Below are 18509 nucleotides of genomic sequence, written 5' to 3'. Positions count from 1 at the left end.
CTGGAGAGATGATTGTAAGATGCCTAGCAAAATTTAAGTGTGACATCAGAAAGCCCCACAAGAGGCAGACAAGGCTTGGCGTTTTATAAATTCCATGAGTGGGAAAGTGGGAGAAGGTGCTTCGGGTTTATTTCCAAGCCGGGATTTTACAACGTCTGTGCTTTTCAGTCACCCAAGATTTGGCAGCTGATCCCTGTGCTCAGGAGAGTTCTGGGGTGACCCCGAAGGGGCCACTTAACTTTAATTGGTGTGAATCTCCACCCGGATCAAGCTCTGTTCACCTCCTCTAAATAGAACATATCTACACACGTGCTCGGGACCCTGACACGCGAGGACTCTCCACCAAAAAAAAAAAAAAAAAAAAAAAAAAAAAAAGTCGGGGTTGTGGGTAGGAGAAGAGAAGGCAGGGAATTTAACTCTAAGTTCAGAAAAAGCGTCCAGGGCTGCGGGTCTAACACCAGTGGGTGGGGTGCAATCTGACACTCCCCTTCCTTTGCAGAAACGCGTGTGGAGACTGAGAGCCCCTGGCTTGGGGGGAGGGGAGTCGGGAGAGAAGGTCCGCACTTCCGTCCTCAAGACTTTCTCCCTAGAGGCTGGCTATCAGAGACCAGCTGCTGGCTCTCTGCTCTACTTCCCAGGTTTGGCGCCTGGAAAAGTTCACGTTCTACAGTCTCCTGCTTCTGGCTCCGCCCCGGCTCCAGACCCTGCGTTCTTCTGGCCTTACCCGGGGACGGGCCACCCCTTTTCCCTGCTGACTCTGGCTCGAGGGTGCTGGGACATCTCAGAGCCAGCTCTGGGCCCAACCAAGGTTGGCAGCAAATATCAAGTGTCGCTCTCTAGAGGAACAGGGATACCCGCTTTGGAGGCAGTCTTCTGAGCTCAGACCTTTCAGAGCAGTGCTGAGCGCAGCGGGGGAGTTCTGTGCCACAATTGTCCCGCAGTGCTTGGAAGGCCCGGACGGAGCACACTCGGTGTCCCACTGTGTCAACACCGGTTCTGCGCGGGAACGTGAACTTGGCGACACTTCGGTCAGAGTCTCTTCGGTCAGAAAGGGGGAAGTAGCAGCCCAGCTGATACCCCAAAGCACAGCTGAGGTCCTCAAGTCACCAAGAAGGTGCACGGGGACTCATTCAGGGAACTGAGCCCCGGTGCTCCAGGAGAGTTCTCACCGCGTCCGGAGCACCAAGTACCCGCTCGGGGCGGACTCTCAGGCAGCCTCCTCCCTAGCCCTCCAGATTGTCCTGAGGCCACGAGGAGGAGCTTGCTGAAGACTTCGAGGCCATCCAGAGCCAGAGAGCTGGAGCGCAGCGTCTCCCGCCTTCAGCTGGGAAGGGGGAGTGGCGCTGGCTGGTTGGAGCTGAGGTTTCAGCAAGTCTCTGACCTCCTTCCTCCTCCTCCTTAGCCTCTCTGAGACTTGAACTCCCTGGGGGAAGGTTCTAGAGACCATAAAGGGACCCGGACCTCTTGTTTCCTAGAAGGCTGGGGATGGAGCTCCTGTTTCTGCCTCCACGGGGACACTTGGAGAGCGCTGGTGGCGCGTGAACTGGACACTGCCTTCCACCTTCCTCGGTGAGCCCCGCTTGGGAGCTTTTCCCAACCCTGCTCGAGCCACTTGGTTTCTCAGGTCACAGTCGCCAGCGATCTAGGAGGGAAAACTCGAAGAAGGTGCCCCTCAGACCCAGCCCCGCTGAGATGTCCGCGCAGAGCCTGCTGCACAGTGTCTTCTCCTGCTCCTCGCCCGCGTCGGGCGGCACGGCCTCGACCAAGGGATTCTCCAAAAGGAAGCTGCGACAGACGCGCAGTCTGGACCCAGCCCTGATCGGTGGCTGCGGGAGCGAGATGGGCTCCGAGGGCGGCCTGCGGAGCTCCACAGTAAGCCGCCTCCACTCTCCACAGCTCTTAGAAGAGGGTCTCGGTTCCCGCTTAGCTTCTTCTCCCCGGAGTCAGCACCTTCGGGTTACCCGGTTCCCGACACCCAGACCTCTATGCTCCTCTTTCTCCACGCCTAGTACCCCGCAAGAAAAGTCGCCTTCTGGCAGCTTCCACTTTGACTACGAGGTCCCGCTGAGTCGTAGTGGTCTTAAGAAGAGCATGGCCTGGGACCTGCCTTCTGTCATGGCCGGGTCCACGAGTGGCCGCAGTTCAGCAAGCATCCTCAGTTCCTCCGGGGGAGGCCCCAATGGCATCTTCGCTTCTCCTAGGAGATGGCTCCAGCAGAAGAAGTTCCAGTCTGCACCTAACAGTCGCAGCCACCCTTACATCGTGTGGAGGTCCGAGGTAGGGACCAGCGCCATGCGTCTCACAGTCCCAAAGCTAGATGCTCCAGACAGTTCCAGGTGGCTGTCATTAAGTCAGTCCCATCTCCAGACCTTAGCTGCTTAAGTCTAGCTGGTTAGATGGTGCCAGAATGTGACAACCCTAAGGGCCCACCATATGAGTGTGTCTGGAGGAGTACTAGGGTTCACATTGGAATGCTCCCCAGGATATGGGAAGAGATGGGGTTCTGATTTCAAAAGGTCATCTAATCTCTTCACCTAACCTGATTTGATGAAATATTACATGATATACATCTACCACTAGATTGTTTGAGAGTTCAGAAACTATTCTGAAGAATGTTGACTCTATGTGTGTGTGTGTGCACCCGCGCACTATAATTCTCTTGTTTTGATTTATTTCCCTAAAGGTGTAATTTCAGAAATCTATGGTGCTGAATACTTTTGGTGCTTAGTCTGAAATATCATGGAAACCCACCCAAATTCCACTAAGGACAATTAGTACTTACTAGAATAGACACGAGTCGGAAATCAATAATACATAGGGAACTCAGAGCTATCTTATTTCCTTCAAATGCTTTGTCTCTGGTTCTGAATGGAGAATAGAGCCATTGGGAAACTGTGGTTGATGGGGACTTGGAAAGCAACATACTTTTAGAGAATAAATAGTAGTTGGTTAAAATATTACCAACTCCTTCCCAATTTAGTCCTCAATAGGATTGCCCGGGATTTGTTTCCATAAAGGAAGGGCGATCTCATCAATTGTAATTAAATATCTTAAAGCACAGTTAGCATTACAGAAATGAAATGAAATACTATGTAATTGCTGGAGATTTAGGTTAAATAAAGGAAACACAACCAAGCCAAACAGTTTGAAAATAGCCTCTCAGCTCTGGTAGCGTAACAGAACTGTTAGATTGCACGTTTAGTATAGTGCCCTACAAAATTAGCATCATTGATCACAAATAAAAATATCATCTATTGATAATGTTAGTGACTGAGTTAAAGTAACTGTTGCTGCTGTATGACATATGAATAATGAAAAGTGAACAAAACCATTGCTGATTGGATCATGGAGATAGTCAGTGGAAAGAAAAGCTGACTCATATTACACCAGAAGCAACCGGCTTGGTATTTGGGAAGAAGAGAGGATGAATTTCTTTTCAGGTTCAGAAGCACACATTAGCAGATTAATCTATAGAAGGAACAGAAAAGTGGGGGAGGGAGTTAGAGAGAATCTAGGGGGAGAGGAGAGACATCAAAAGCAAACCAACATTTAAGATTAGATATTTGCTGACATTCTTACCGATTAACATTTCATAATCGGTGAACAAGAATTGGAGCTGCAGGTGGTTTCTGTCTATCTCAGTGTATGTAGACAGTCAGCACAGATCATCTACCATTACTTTCACCCCACTGTAGTGGTTAAAACTGGTACCTTGCCATATAGCAAAAGAAAAAACTTTTCTCATAAAAGGTTTAAACGTATACGAGGGTAGGGATGGGAATCCCTTTCTGCTTGAGGCGTGCATGAGGTGATTGGGTAGAATCCTGCCATGTACGCCAATGTTGGTTTGACTCAGTAGAGGCCAAGCTATCCTAATGTAAGTCCTAGATCTGGAATTTAATGGTCTGGGTTACCTTTCAAAGTTTGAATGTCCTGGAACCCTTTCAAACCCTAGGAAAATTCATCCCACTGGGCACTGCCTGTCTTTCTTGCTTGTAAGCAAGCTGTGTCCTTTGTCCTAAGAAAGTTTACCAATGATGGCAAAAACCCAGCAAGTGAGCACCCTGCATGGTTACCCAGAGGTTTCAGAAGTGAGCTTTGGTTCACTCATACTTGGTTCTTGCCCTTTTCCTGGTTTCTCAACCTTAACACTATTGCTATCTGAGGTTCAATAGTTCTCAGCTACGGGTCTTACTCTGCCCACTCTGTGCCCTGAGTACCTGTTTTAGTTTGAGGAACGTATTGCTGTGACAAAACACCATGGCTGAAAAGCAAGTTGAGGAGAAGATGGTTTGTTTTAGCTTTTACATCTACACTGTATACTATCGTTGAGAAGTCAGGACAAGAACACAAACAGGACAGGCACCTGGAGACAGGAGCTGATGGAGGACAGAAGCTATGGAGGAGTGCTGCTTATTACCTTGATCCCTGGACTACCAGCCCAAGGATGACACTATTTACAATGGCCTGATTTCTCTCCCATCAATCACTAATGAAGAAAATGCCTTACAGTTATGTCTTCTGGAGGCATTTTCTCAATGGATGTTCTCTCCTTTCAGACAACTCTAGCTTGTGTCAATTTCACATAAACTAGCCATCCCAGCACCTCTTTATTCCAGCACAACGACAAAAAACTGTTGATCATGCAAAATACAGTCTAGGGGCAGACTCACCCTATCTGAGAACCATTGCATTTGTGATGTTAAGTGTTACACCTCAGGCTGGGTATCTAGCAAATACTTACAGAAGAGTTGTGAGCTAATCTGGTGTATCCCTGGTACCTTCCTCTGCTTCTTAATCCACAAAGATCTCACCTGGAGCCATATTTGCAGAATTCACAAACCTCATAGTTTCGTCATATATGTGTATCTACTCCCCTAAGTTCATATGAATATTTGAGAATTTATTTTCAGGTTTAATATGTTATAGATCACTTGCATTTAGTAAGTGATAGATCATATTCATTTGCAAAAGACTCTGTGATTTTAAACTGAATTTGGCACACAACCGTTTTCACTGTTAAGATTCTCAAATATGCCCACAATTCTATTACTTTTGGTAACTCAGTGCTCACTAATGGTTGTTTTTTGTTTTGTTTTGTTTTTTTTTTTGTTTTTAGTCTAAACCTGGGAGGTATTAGACAAAATCAGAAATGACTGTGTTAACATCCCTTACTATGTGTTTCAGGATTGCTTTACCCAAGTCAGATTCATAGACACACAGTAGGATGATGCAGTCAGCACATGTTTACCACCTTGTGCTCTTCAGCAGCCAAACTCTGCCCCTGCCTCTGATAGAATACCACCTGTTCCTTCAAACTTGGAATCCCCTTTAGTCTTATGAACTAGACTTGAAATTGTGCCCATATGCTACTGGACATTTGCCGGTATCTATCTAATAATCTCAATAGTTTCTCTAGCTATGGTTTCTACTCTTTTCTTCATTACTATCGAAGACATTTCTTTCTCTACATACCACAAGTATAGAGAACTCCCAATATGGGGTCAGTTTTTAATGAGGGCATGGTATAAAAAGATTAGCACTATGAGGGACCAGAATTGATTCACCGTCTTTTGGGAAAAGTCTTGGAGGTTTAAACTGTTTTGAGAACAGTCAAATTTGACCTTTAAGTATGACATAAAGATAACTTACAAGGAGATGTGAAGTCATTTCTTACGTGTATTTGTGTGTGTATGTGAGGGGTCTGTGTGTGGAGGTCACAAGACAACCTCGGATGTTGATTTTTACCTTTCACCTTGTTTAAAACCTTGTATTTTTGTTGTTTGTAGTCCATAGGCCAGTCTGGATGGTCTGAGACCTTTGAATTCTTCACTCTCTAGCTCCTATTTTAAAGCATGAGATTACAGATGCATAGTGCAGTGATCAGACTTATGTGTGTCTTGGGGGTTCTAACTGAGATTTTCACACTTGAATAGTAAGCCATTTCATCAGCCTCCAAGGTGGGAGTGGATTTTTTCCCTGCAGAAGAAAAAAAGTTAGAATGCATTGGGACAGAGGCATTGGTAACACAAGAGTTTCAGAAAAAAGAATGACAGGGAGTTAAATGCAAGAATATGTTTGAGAGGGGGGGATTAAGGTACCTCCAACCTAATACATGTAGCAACTGCAGGCTTTTGATATAGTAATGTGCTGAAAACAGAAATCAGGCACATTGTGGAGGAAAACCTAAAGCATAGATAAAAATGACAGGAGAGTCAAAACACGTTCTCTGTTCTCTCCCAGGAATGCATAGATGTGAATGGTGTAGCCTGTTGGTGAGATGTGCAGTTAGGTGGAATAGTAGTATCTGACTATCTCTTGGGTGCTCTTGTTCAGCAGGCAGGGTAATGTTTATCTCTAAGAGCCCCACAGTGTGAGTCTGAGGAATTTGGATACTGTTATAGAGAACCAGGTGATAGCTTATTTCTTCATTGATGGTGAAACAAGCCAATTCAAGACAGATTAGATTATATTAAAGACAGGTTTATTGGGAGGCTGCTCTTAGGCTGGCCAGTTCACTGGCCCCAAGGACTGAGGCCAGGGAAGTCACCATGGAAAAATCATAGGGGAGGGAAAGAGAAAGAAAGAAAGGACAGGAAGCCTGCCAGAGAGAAAGAAGAGGAAGAGAGAGAGGGGAGGGGAAAGAGGGGAGAGAGGGAGAAAGGGAGAGAGGAATGGGGTATGGATTATGTAGGGAAAAGCCTCTGGGGCAAGGGCAGCCCAGTCCCTGATCTGGAAAGTTCAGGGTTGGGGGCAGGTTATGCCAGGGAAAGAGTTAGAAATTCTGGAAGACCTTGTAGGCCAGTTTTGTTTTGATATGTAAAATATACATCTCAGTTTCTTGTCCTTGGGTCTAGAACTAAACCAGGGACTCTTAACCTGGCAGTGGATTTGTCCTCACGAGACATTTGAAAAATCATGAAGATCTTTGGAATGTTGTAGTTAGTAGTGCTGCTATATTAGTTTTCTGATCACAAATTTGGTGGCTTAAAGCAATTTAAATCTATTCTCTTTCTGGAGATCGATTCCTGTGAATCTCACTACTTTTAAGGACGCCTCTGGAACTGTGTTCTTTCTAAAGCCTGCTAAGGTCTGCAGCCTTTCTTTTCCCAACAGCACTTTTTGCTTTATCTTCAAAGCTAGCCATGTTGTTATCTTTCTGATCCTTCCTCTTTAGTCATTTCTCCATCTGACTTTCTTCAAAATACTTCTGTTTATATTGGGATCACCCGGGTAATCAAGGGTAATCTCGCTATTTTAAGGACATCTGATCAGCAAATTTTAATTGCTTTTGAAATTTGAATTCTTCTTTTTCTCTGATGTACTAAGGGGTTCCAGGAATTTAGACATGGGCATTTTTGGCAGGACATTATGATGTCTACAACAGAGTGGTTACTGCTAGGGACAACTATTTGGGAAGCCAGGGAAGTGGCTAAACACCCTGCAGTGTTCAGGGAAGTTCCATCAGCAAGAATCACCACTCAAAGATAGCTGGGGGACGGTGCTGCCAAGAATGGGGGAACTTGGGACTTTTGAAGCCTGAGGGTATAACACAAATAAATAAGTATTTTAGAGGCATGAGTCTGATATCTAGGGCAGCATGTATGGAAATACAAAAACAAGGGGTGGGGTTCATGGGCTATCACACCAAGCATCCTGTAAACAAATGAGAGTTGGCATATACCCATTACTGAAAACATGTTTGTATTTCTTACCCTCCATTTTAGCCAGATGTGTTCTTGCAGCTGTTGAGGGGCCTAGAAGCAGAACTGCTATTCATCTTTATATTCCTAAAACTAGTCTAGGTTCCTGAGTTTTAGATCCCCCAAGGGGGCTCATCCCTGCTAGCATGAGACATACGTTTTCTGATTTCCCAAGAGAACTCTCAGGGTGGCCACTGAGCAGAATGATAGCCTTCTTTCCTTTGGACCGTCTGTTGTCTCTGTCAAGTTTTTTGGTTGCCATTAACACTTTCCTGCGTCCTTATGTTAACAAGGCCAGGCTGTCTTTAGTACAGGTCTGATTTTCTCTCCCCCTCCCCTCCCCTCTTCTCCCCTCCACACTTCTTTCCTCCCTTCTTTTCCCCTCCCCTCTTATCTCCTCTCGTTTTTTCAAATCTTGAGATGTTTACTTCTCCCATTATAGAAAAGATCTGAACAAAGTGTGTGAGGACATCTAAAGAGAGTTCTTACAGCTTTCTCAGGCTTTTTATTCTTATTGTGACTGCCTCTTTTCTGTCTTCCCCCTCCCCACTCCCTTGCCACAGTGTCCCCCTGCTTGTTCACCTTGACTTCAGTTGAATCTGTTCTTATCTTGGTACCATATTCCAATAATGCAACTATAATCATGTTGGCCTCTCATGAGGTGCATTTCGCAGAGTTCAGTGTGTATGGAAAAGAGGCTTGGAGGCAGTCTCTCTCTGTGTATCCTTGGCTGGCTTGGAACTCACAGAGATCCATCACCCCTGCCTCCCAAGTGCTGGAATTAAAAAAAAAAAAAAAAACACACACATTGTCACTACTCCTGATAATGCTAACTGCTCAGCCAGTCACTGCAGTGCCTTTTTACAATATAATCTTAGCTCTCTTCCTCTCCTTTTTCATCTCTGTTCTAGCAGAACCAAACTGCTCACTTAGGGCCTCATTAAATATTCATTCAATGTCAGCTATGTAGTGGACCTTGGGAATATATGTGGAACACACAAGCCTCGCTCTGTACAGTACTTATAGTGTGTGGAGGCAGTAGTGGCCAGTGAATAAATCTCTACACGTGTCTAGTGTGCTGAGCCATTAATTATGATGGGGGACTGTGGCAGATTAAATAATGACAACCCAAAGATGTCTACATTCATCTTTCAATCCCCAAATGTATAAATATTCTAGCTTTCGTGGCAAAAGAGACTTTGTTAGTAGGAAACAGTTGTAGGGTATATGGGTGGGGCCAACACAACCAAATTTCTTCATAAGAGGGAATCAGAAGGGTAAGTTCTAGGGGGAGGAGAAAGGAGAGGTGGGGGGAGAGAAAAGGAAGAAGGAGGAGGAGTGGAGGGAGAGATTTTGAAAATGTCACACTACTAGCTTTGAAGATGGAGAAAGAAGCATGAGCCATGGAATGTACCAGCTTTCAGAAGCTGGAAAATACAAACAAACAATTTCTCCTCCAGAGCTCCCTGCCCTAAGCTCACAACTCTACAGACACCTTGATCTTCTTAGCTCTGCTCCCCGAAGGTTGAAAAATGTATGTGTTTGTGATAATTTGTCACAGAATTGTTATCAAACAGACTCAGGGTCTAAGTCTCTGGAATGTATCAAGGGAAACCAGTGCATGAAAGGGTTTTTACAAAGCCCCCCCCCCCCCCCAGAGAAGGCTCTGTTTAAGAAGGAACATAGGACTGAGGAGAGAGCTCAGCTAGTTTATAAAACTCTTGACTCTTAAGCATCTGGACCTGAGTTTGAATCCCCAGAAGACACATGAAAATGCTAAGTGGAATGGTATGCACCTCTAATCTAAACAGTAAGAAGGTGGAGACAGGAAAATGCCTGGGTTCCTTGGTTACTCAGTCTAGCCTAATTTGTGATCTGTAGGCCAGTAAGTTTTAAAGGTAAATGTCATTCCCGATGTCCTGGTGGTTGTTCTCTGGCTTCCACTTGTCTTTGTACCTGTGTACACAAGAATTAGCATAGAGGAGTATAAAAAAAGAGAACATAGTATGTTTGAGAGACTTAGATAACTTTGCCTGAAGTAGACAGATAAGTCTGACTGGACTTTGAGCTCCATGATGTTGATTTCATCATTTCACAGTGTGGTGGTTTTGCTTGGCCCAGGGAGTGACACTATTAGGAGGTATGACAATAAGTGTGTATTGTTGGAGTAAGTGTGGCATTGTTGGAGGAAGTGTGTCACTGTGGGGGTGGGCTTTGAGACTCTCCTCCTAACTGAAAGACAATAGTCTTCTCCCATTTGCCTTTGGAAAAACATGTAGAACTATTGGCTTCTTCTTCAGCACCATGCCTGCCTAGATGCTGCCATTCTTCCTGTCATGAAGATAATGGACTAGACCTCTGAAGCTGTAAGTCAGCCCCAGTTAAATGTTGTCCCTTATTAGAGTCACCTTTGTCATGGTGTCTGTTTGCAGCAATGGAAACCTTAAGATAAATTGATAGTTCCTGAAAGATGTTAGGTATATTGCATCCTCTTTGACTTTTGGTAATGTAATTCCAGGTCTATCTGAGAAGCCTATATCTGTGCTGTATGGCTCAACTACTTACTATGATCAGATTGAATAAATGTAGACTCTGATGTATTTCCTAATATAATCAGAGTTTGTAAAACCAAAAACTTATTTTTCCATGGTGAACTCCTGATTCTTATGGTTCATAGCAAAATACACTCAAGAACCTGGAAAGTATGTGTTGATACTGAATCTCCTAGATCCTGCAGGCATGCTTTTTGGAACATTACATCATGTTCTAAAGTTTACTGCATCTGTGTTAAACCATTACTCAAATAGAGTTGGGTTATGATTACTACTATGTCATAATATGGAAGAAACACCTGAAATGTAATATGTAAAAATTGAAATAAGTTATTATGCTATCTGGCAAAACATGATGTTTTCATTAGCCATTTTGGATTATGCAAATCAGGGCTATTATAAGATATCACTAGGATAGCTAATATTGAAATGAGGAAGTGCTGACAAGATGTGAAAAAATTAGCATGCTCCTGTGCCACTAGCAGAAATGTAGAATGACTCAGTAGTTCTTAAAGTCATTTGACAGTTGTTTAACAAGTCAGAGAGCATTACACTATGAGTCAGCAATTCTGCTCCTGGTTTTGTACCCTAGAGAAATGAAAGCATGTCCCATTCAAATCGTATGCTTGCATGTCAGAGCAGTATTATTCCTGTGAGTAGAATGATGGAACCAACCCAACTATTTATCAGCCGGTTGATGAATGGAAAACAAAACATGGCCGAGTCACACAGAGGGAGATTATTCAGTAACAAAGCACATGAAGTACTAATACATGCTACACAGGAGTGAGTCTTGAAAACATCATTGGAAATAGGAGTCCACTGCAAAAAACAAAACTAAACAAAAACAAAAAACTCCCCACTGGTTGTATGACTGTGCATATTGTGCATAGATAGAATATCCAAAATAGACAAATACAGGTACAAAGGAGATTAGTAGTGGTTAGAAGTTGAAGAGGGGACAGGGGTAAGGGGAGTAAGATAGGCAGTGATGATTGATTTCTAATGGGTATCATTTTTTTTAAGGAAATTGAACAAGATCTCAAGCAACGTATAGGTGATGGCTGTAAACCTTTGTTGATGAAATAAAAATCATTCAATGTCCACTTTAGAAGGCCTAATGATCTGATCTGTGAATTGAACTTCATACAAGGAAAAAGAAAGATACTCATTACTTCCAGAAAACACACTAAGCTTTGCTGCTATGTCATGTTTGCAATAAGAATAGAGACAAATGTAGAACAGTGCTTTCTATGTTTTCTTTGAAGATGCCATAAGGGAAGTAGTAACAACTTTGGAAGATTCAGTGGAGGAGTCAGCAGCTACCTCTGGGATTTTCTGAGATTGGTTACCATGGAAATTTGATGCACTTCTTATTAACTTTGAAACTAAGCACAGAGAGGCTATTAAAATGATTGTTTTTAAGAAATGGCAGCTCCCTTTTTAAAAAGCACCACAACTACATACAACTGTGAAACATATCCTGGCCATATCTCATCAGAGCCATTAAACAGTCAAAGACCTTCAGGAAGTATTAGAACTAAAAGTAATTTGAGAACCAGCCACTTCTTAAGTAATCATGTTGATGGACCCAAGAGCAGAACACTGAGCCCAGGAAGTCTTTGGAGAGGTGGAGTGAACTGAGTTCTGTTGCCTTATGGAACAACAAAATAATGTGGTTTCCTTCTTCCTGTAGCTCTCGGTCACTTATGGAAACAAGAACTGAAGTGTGATTTGGATCAATTCTCAGGTTGCAACTCTGATCTGTTCATCTATCAGTTGTACCAGCAAATCCTCTGAGAACAAGATATAGAGGAGAAGGGAAAGGAGGAGCCTTAGGTAGCAATAGCTATGACAACTTAAGCTTTATTACTGTAAGACATCTGCTTTAGCCAGTGTTTTGAGCCAGGAGAATCTTGGACTTGGTTGCCTGGTATTTTGGGTTTTGAACAAAGTCCAATTCTTCTCCAGTTGAAACTTTACATAGGTTCTTTGCTTACTGCAGTCGAATGGAAGTTGATAGGTAATGATAATGGGTAATGGTACGTGAAAGAGAAATAAGTATCTGTAGTGTTTGGTGAGTGAGCACCAGTAACTCTTGGGGTCATCAGCGATGGTATCAGCATGGATGCTTCAGATGCTGCTGCTGAGGCTCAGATTAAGAGGCATCCGGGTTCAGTTGGAGAAAGAATGAAGTAGATAGACTCAAAAGGCCTGGATTCGAATCCAGTGACCAGGACACAGGAAGAAAAACAAGCCTAAAGAAAATAAAATTGAAAACATACCTGCCCAAACAGTTAGGAAGCAAAGCAATAACAATAACAATCCCCTTCCCAAAATAAACAACAAACTGTAGGACAAGCTCTAAGGAGTTAGTTTACTAAAAAAAATATTTATATGTCTACTTCATGCACTGAGAATTGGGTCTTGCCATCATGGCTGTAGAAGAGGTGATAGTCAACAAATGAATGAGTAGGTACAGCCGCATAGGATAATCCCAGAAGCTGATTGGAGATTTGTTTTATAAGTTGGTAAGGTACAGTTTTCATGGTCAGCACTGTAGCAACAACAAGCTGTCACCCCAGGCATTTTGGCTTAGTGAGTGGGAACATAGGAATTTGACACACTTGCACTGTGGATTTGGTGTAACCCAACACATGCCAATAGGCCAAGGGGTGGCCTTCATTCCAACACACAGAAACCTTATCTCATTGGACATTTGTTTACATGTACTATACTTCAAAGGTTGGAAAGTGGAGAATTGTCAAGAAGCTCTTGCTGGAAATGGCAGTGAGCTTTTCTCTTTAAGGCTACTCTGTTCTCATTTCCTTATGCTACAATGATCACATGAGATGAAGCTGACTATTTTTTTTTGTAGCTCATCTTACCAACATCTCTCTAGAATAACAAGGCAGGCAGATTCACTTAGCTGAGACTGTCTCTATACTCAGATGCGGTGCTTAAAGTCCTCCTACTGGGTTGCCTCATCCAGCCCTGATAGTAGGGCTAGTCTTACTGTAACTGATGTCCTGCTTAGTTGATATCCCTGGGAGGTCTGATCTTTTCTGAAGGGAAACAGAGGATGAGGGGTGAACTTTGGGGAAATGGGAAGTGAGAGGGACTTGGGAGGTGTAGAGGGAGGGAAAATTGCATTCAGGGGGTTTAACAGAATGAATAATAACAAAAATTTATAATAATAATGACAATGATAAAAGAATGTTTGTATCTAGACCAACTGGGTGCTCATATAAAGTGTTAGAAGGTCCTGGGTGTCAGGTTCTTAATATATTCTAGCAGAAAGCCTTGATTTTGAGACTATAGGTCAGGAGTGTGAACACTGACAGATTCTCAATGTCTGATCACCATGTGTTTTTATCTAAAAAAATAAGTCTTGAAAGAAATTAGATGATATCTGCAAAGACATTTGTTTATAAAATATCTGATTGTGATTCCTATTAGCATTTCTAGACAGAGGTTAGCATTCTCTACTAGAAGGGAAGGTCCTTAAAGGTCTTCTATCCTGTCCAGACATCTATGTGACAGTTAGTCTACAGCACTTTAACTTTTTGCCTCCCAATCTACAGCCAAGGAGAAGAGCTTTGTATTTTTCCTGGCGTTTTAGATGGTAGTGAGCACAGATCTGTTTCCTGGTATTGTGCTAAGAGGACAGTTATATTAGTTATTTGTCTGTGGCTGTGATAGGACACTCTGACCAAAAGTAATTTATAGAAGGAAGGAAGGAAGACTTTCCATGGGCTTACAATTTCAGAAGGATAAAAGCTAAGCATGGCAGGAGGCATGACCTCAGGTAGGCAGGGTAGAATTGATCACATCTTCATCTACAAAAAAAAAAAAAAAAAAAAAAAAAAAAAAAAAAAAAAAAAAAAAAAAAAAAAAGGGATGACCCAGGAGTGGGATAAGGCTTTAAGCACTCAAACCCTGCTTCCAAAAAATGTACTTCCTCCAACCAGGCTGCATTTTGCCATAATCTCCCCAAATAGCACCATTAGTGGGGGACCAAGTGTTCAGAGGCCTAAGTTTATGGGGGTTATTCCTCTTTTAAGCTACCACAACAGTGTTTCTGTGACTTTCATCATGTTAGAAACAAATTTTATCTCTCCTGTTATAAACTAACCACTAATCTAGTAGTGTTATTGGTACGTACAGATAGCTGAGCATCCAAACAAAGGATTTGTCAGATTTTTGTGAATTTATTAAGATTACAATTGCAGAAAACTTGAAAACTGAAAAATATTGATCCAAAGACATTTTGCAAAGTATTTATAGAAATGCAAGATCAAAACTGAGTATCTTGAAGTTCTTGAATCAGACTTCTTTCAATTATTTGTATAAAAGCTCACTAAAAAATATGGCATTCCCATTCTATGGGAACATTGCTCTTGGTCTTAGCAAACCTATAAATAGGTGTGTAGAGCTGATGTTAACACCAATACACTAGCTCAATAAATGGCATGGTCAGAATGCGATTGTTTGCAAAATACTGAAAGAATAGACACAAAAGGTGGCATAGAGATGGTTCTCAGACTTGAAGGTCCCCATTGGGTCTAGTCATCCTGAGGCTTGCACTCAGAAAATATATTTGCTATTCTGCTGCAATAATTGTTCCTGGGTTGGTTTATTGATTTATTATTTGCAGTGCTTGCAATTAAACCTCATGCACACTAGAAAAGAAGTCTGTATATCCCAGCCTTAACCTCTTAACTTATGATTAAATTGGAAATGCATTGTTCCTTCCATTCTCCGTGTATAAGTTCCTGTATCTTGGTAGGCCCTGGAAGTTGCTACGTTGCCAAGTGATGTGTTTATAAAAAGATAAAGAGAGGGGGGATATGTTCTATGGAGGTGTGGTGAGGTGTGGGGGAAGAAGGTGCCTCATTGTCCCATGCTGAGACACTCCTTTCCCCTGAAAAACAAGCCACACAACAGGGTATAGTATAGAATAGGGATCATTCAGGACATGGGGAGGGGAGTTGAGAGGGTACTACAGGCAGAGGGATAAAGAAAGACAGAAAGAGAAAGAGAGAGAGAGAGAGAGAGAGAGAGAGAGAGAGAGAGAGAGAGAGAGAGAGACAGACAGACAGACAGACAGACAGACAGACAGTCAGACAGGGGAGGGGAGCGGAGGGGAGGGCAGAGGAGAGGAGGATAAAGGGAAGAGGAGGAGAGAAGAGAGGAGAGGAGGGGAGAGGAAAGGAAAGGAGGGAAGGGGAGGGGAGGGGAAGAGAGAGGAGGGAAGGGGAGGAGAGGAAAAGAAAAGTAGAGGACAGCCATGAGCACGTGGGGGAGTGTGAAGGGAATTGGAAGAGAGCAGGGACAAGAAAGCAAGTGCAAGAGGGAGCAAAGAGCAAGAGAGTGAGAAGGGGCAAGCAGCCCCTTTAATAGTGCTAGGCATACTTGGCTGTTACTAAGTAACTGTGGGGTGGAGCATAGCTGGTTGTTGCCAGGTAATTGTGGGGAGGAGCTTAGACAGAATGTTAACACCAAGGATGATCTTGAAAAAGTGACCTTAAAATTCTCCTGTGTCTACTTCTCTAATCCTGGAATTACAGGCATGAGCTACTATACCAGGCCTGTTCAGGCAGGGGATAGCACCTAGAACTTCAGAAATGGTAGGTGAGCATTCTACCAGCTGGTATACATTCCTAGACCTTTATTACCTTTTCTCACATGGTTAAAAGTGTTAGAGAAATGATCAAGTATTTACGTTCATGATCACAGTTTTCTAAGTTGAAATTGCTCATTCGGAGTTATAAGTTTTGAAAAGGCAGAATAGTTCATTTCTCTTTTAAGTATTAATGTGAATTTGGTTCTCTCTGCTGGCAGCTAGATGCAGAAGAGTTAATGTGTCATGATGGTTTTAGTTTTTTTTTCCATGTAAAAATGCCCTTTTTATAGAAAAATATTTAAAATTCTGCTCTGTGTTTCACTCTCCTCATTAACTTCCTAAGTTATATAAAGATATAGTAGGAATGTTCACTGGCTGAATCTAAAACCATTCTATAAAGTGAATTTATAGACAAATTCATTGAACAAGAAAGTCAGATAATTAAAAAAAAAATTAACACAGTACACAAAGATTCCTCTTGGTTAATTACTTGAATGTGTCCATAAGACCTTTTTACAGCACAAAAAGTTTAAATTTTTCATTGAATTCCAAAAGGCTCTATACAGTGCTTGCTGCCACAAATACTAGAGTCATTTTGCCACTTTTAGATGTATGTGCAGCTTTTAAAAAATATGATTTTATTTAACATATGCACACTTTTAAACGTCGCAGAAACACTGTAGTTTAGAAATAAAAATGGAATTCTGGTTATATTGGAAGCAGTTGGAATAAACTGTTCTATGAAGATAAATGTCTTTTTTTTTTTTTTAAATTGGGCAAAACTATAGAAGCCAAAGTTCTGTGACTTTATTTGAACTTCCTCAAAGACAGGATGTGGGTAAATGCTATGGAGCTGGAAAGTGACATCAGGAAGCAGGAAGGAAGAAGACAGACTGAAACAGAAAGGAAGGAAATGCCATCATGAAGATATGTCACAACAGGTGTAGCAGTGGACAGGGGATGGCTAAAGTTCCACCAGAACCACTGGGATGTATAGATCCACTGCATTTCCACAGACCAGCAGTTCTCAACCTGTGGGTCATGGCCCCTTTAGAGATTGAATGAACCTTTCACAGGGGTTATATGTCAGACATCCTGACTCTCAGACACTTACATTAAAATACATAACAGAAGCAACATAAGACTTATGAAGTAGCAATGAAAACAATTTTATCATTGGGAGTCACCACACTATAAGGAACTGTATGAGAGGGTTGCAGCATTAGAAAGTTGAGAACTACTGACATAGATTATTTGTGTTACAAATCAGCTCAGACCTGAGTGGCATGAATGTATGTGTGTCACGAATTAGATTTTGGCTTCGCTGGGGAGTTCTGTTTTCAGTGGTGTGAGCTGAACTCATGCACTTGCCTACTTACTGCTTGGATCTGGGAGGTGTGGAAAGTTCACTGTGGCTTGGTTTACTGTCTGGTATCTGAATGTTTCTCCATATGCCTTGGGTTATTTTACTGTATGACTAATCTCAGATATTTGGTCAAAGAGAGTGACAGGATTAGGCAACTCAAAGGCAAGAGAAATGGATTCTACCTTTTGATAGGGCAAATGAGAAATACTTGTTTTGTTAACCGCTAGAAGCTAAAGGACGTGACACTGGAGAATATCCGCCGTGGCTTCTTCCTCCTTTGGGTTGAGATTGACCAGCCTGACCTGTGAGGCGCATGATAGAATGTGCATCAGAGATGGATCACTAGCAGCACAAGATCTGCCTGAGCTTGTGCAAAGCTGCACTACACAGTTAAAGAAGACCCCAGAAATATGATAGCATAGGCTCACAAATAACACTTAGAAGTAGTTACTCAAAATCCTCACTAACCGAAAGCATAGCAAATAGACAAAGTAACTAGAGACGTCGAGCTTGCCATCAAATTCCAGTGCCACTATGTATGAATTGTAAATTTCAATTCTCTCAGTCTATTAACTGTGCAAGGGGAATCTAATAGCACTGATGTTATAGACCATCCTGAAATCAGTTGGAAAGTGTAGTTGGGATGCAGGATACGAGAAGTTGTGCAGAAGTGTCTGTTTTAATTACTTAATATAATTTATTCTGAATTGTTTTTGTCTGAAGATACAAGTAAATTTTATCATATTTCTGGGGTAGAAAAAGCCACAGTGCTATGGTAAATGTAAATCACTACTGCAAGATACAATTTTGGTTTTGTAAAATGTTGGAAAAGATGTAGTAGTTGAGGAGCTACAATGCAGTGCAGTTTTCCCCTCTATATTTAAAGTTTAAAGCTGGAGTTCTGCATTTTAGTTGTATTACAATGAATGCTATCTGATTTTTGACAGATGTATGTGACCATGAATAAATTGGAAACTGAGACATTCTTTAGTTATAGAATTAGAATAAAGAAGTAATTAAGTCTCTGGGTCTTAGGATTGCTCTGTCAGAGGACCTAATTTCATTTCCTAGCACCATACTGAGTGACTCACAGTTGCCCAGAATTCCAGGTACATGTGATCTGTCACCCTCTTCTGGTTTCCAAAGGCATACACACACACACACACACACACACACACACACACACACAGAGAGAGAGAGAGAGAGAGAGAGAGAGAGAGAGAGAGAGAGAGAGAAGAGAGAGATTCATTTTAAGAAAGACT

The 18509-nt window shown here is 42.4% G+C and overlaps 1 protein-coding gene across 1 annotated transcript in view; it reads left to right on the top strand.

Annotated features, from left to right (window-relative positions):
- Positions 1-1692: 1692 nt before the first annotated feature.
- ARHGAP6 (Rho GTPase activating protein 6) overlaps positions 1693-18509 on the top strand; it is a gene marked incomplete at its 5' end in the record, with an annotated part of 484952 nt that continues 468135 nt past the window's right edge. Inside the window, one exon of the mRNA XM_080909837.1 lies at positions 1693-2277. Coding sequence (XP_080765963.1) covers positions 1693-2277 — 585 coding nt within the window. The remainder of the gene's footprint in view (positions 2278-18509) is intronic.

The sequence above is a fragment of the Micromys minutus genome (genome assembly GCF_963924665.1).
Source record: "Micromys minutus genome assembly, chromosome: X".
Classification (NCBI taxonomy): domain Eukaryota; kingdom Metazoa; phylum Chordata; class Mammalia; order Rodentia; family Muridae; genus Micromys; species Micromys minutus.
Note: the sequence above shows the minus strand (reverse complement) of the source record. Positions and strands in the feature narration are given on the sequence as shown.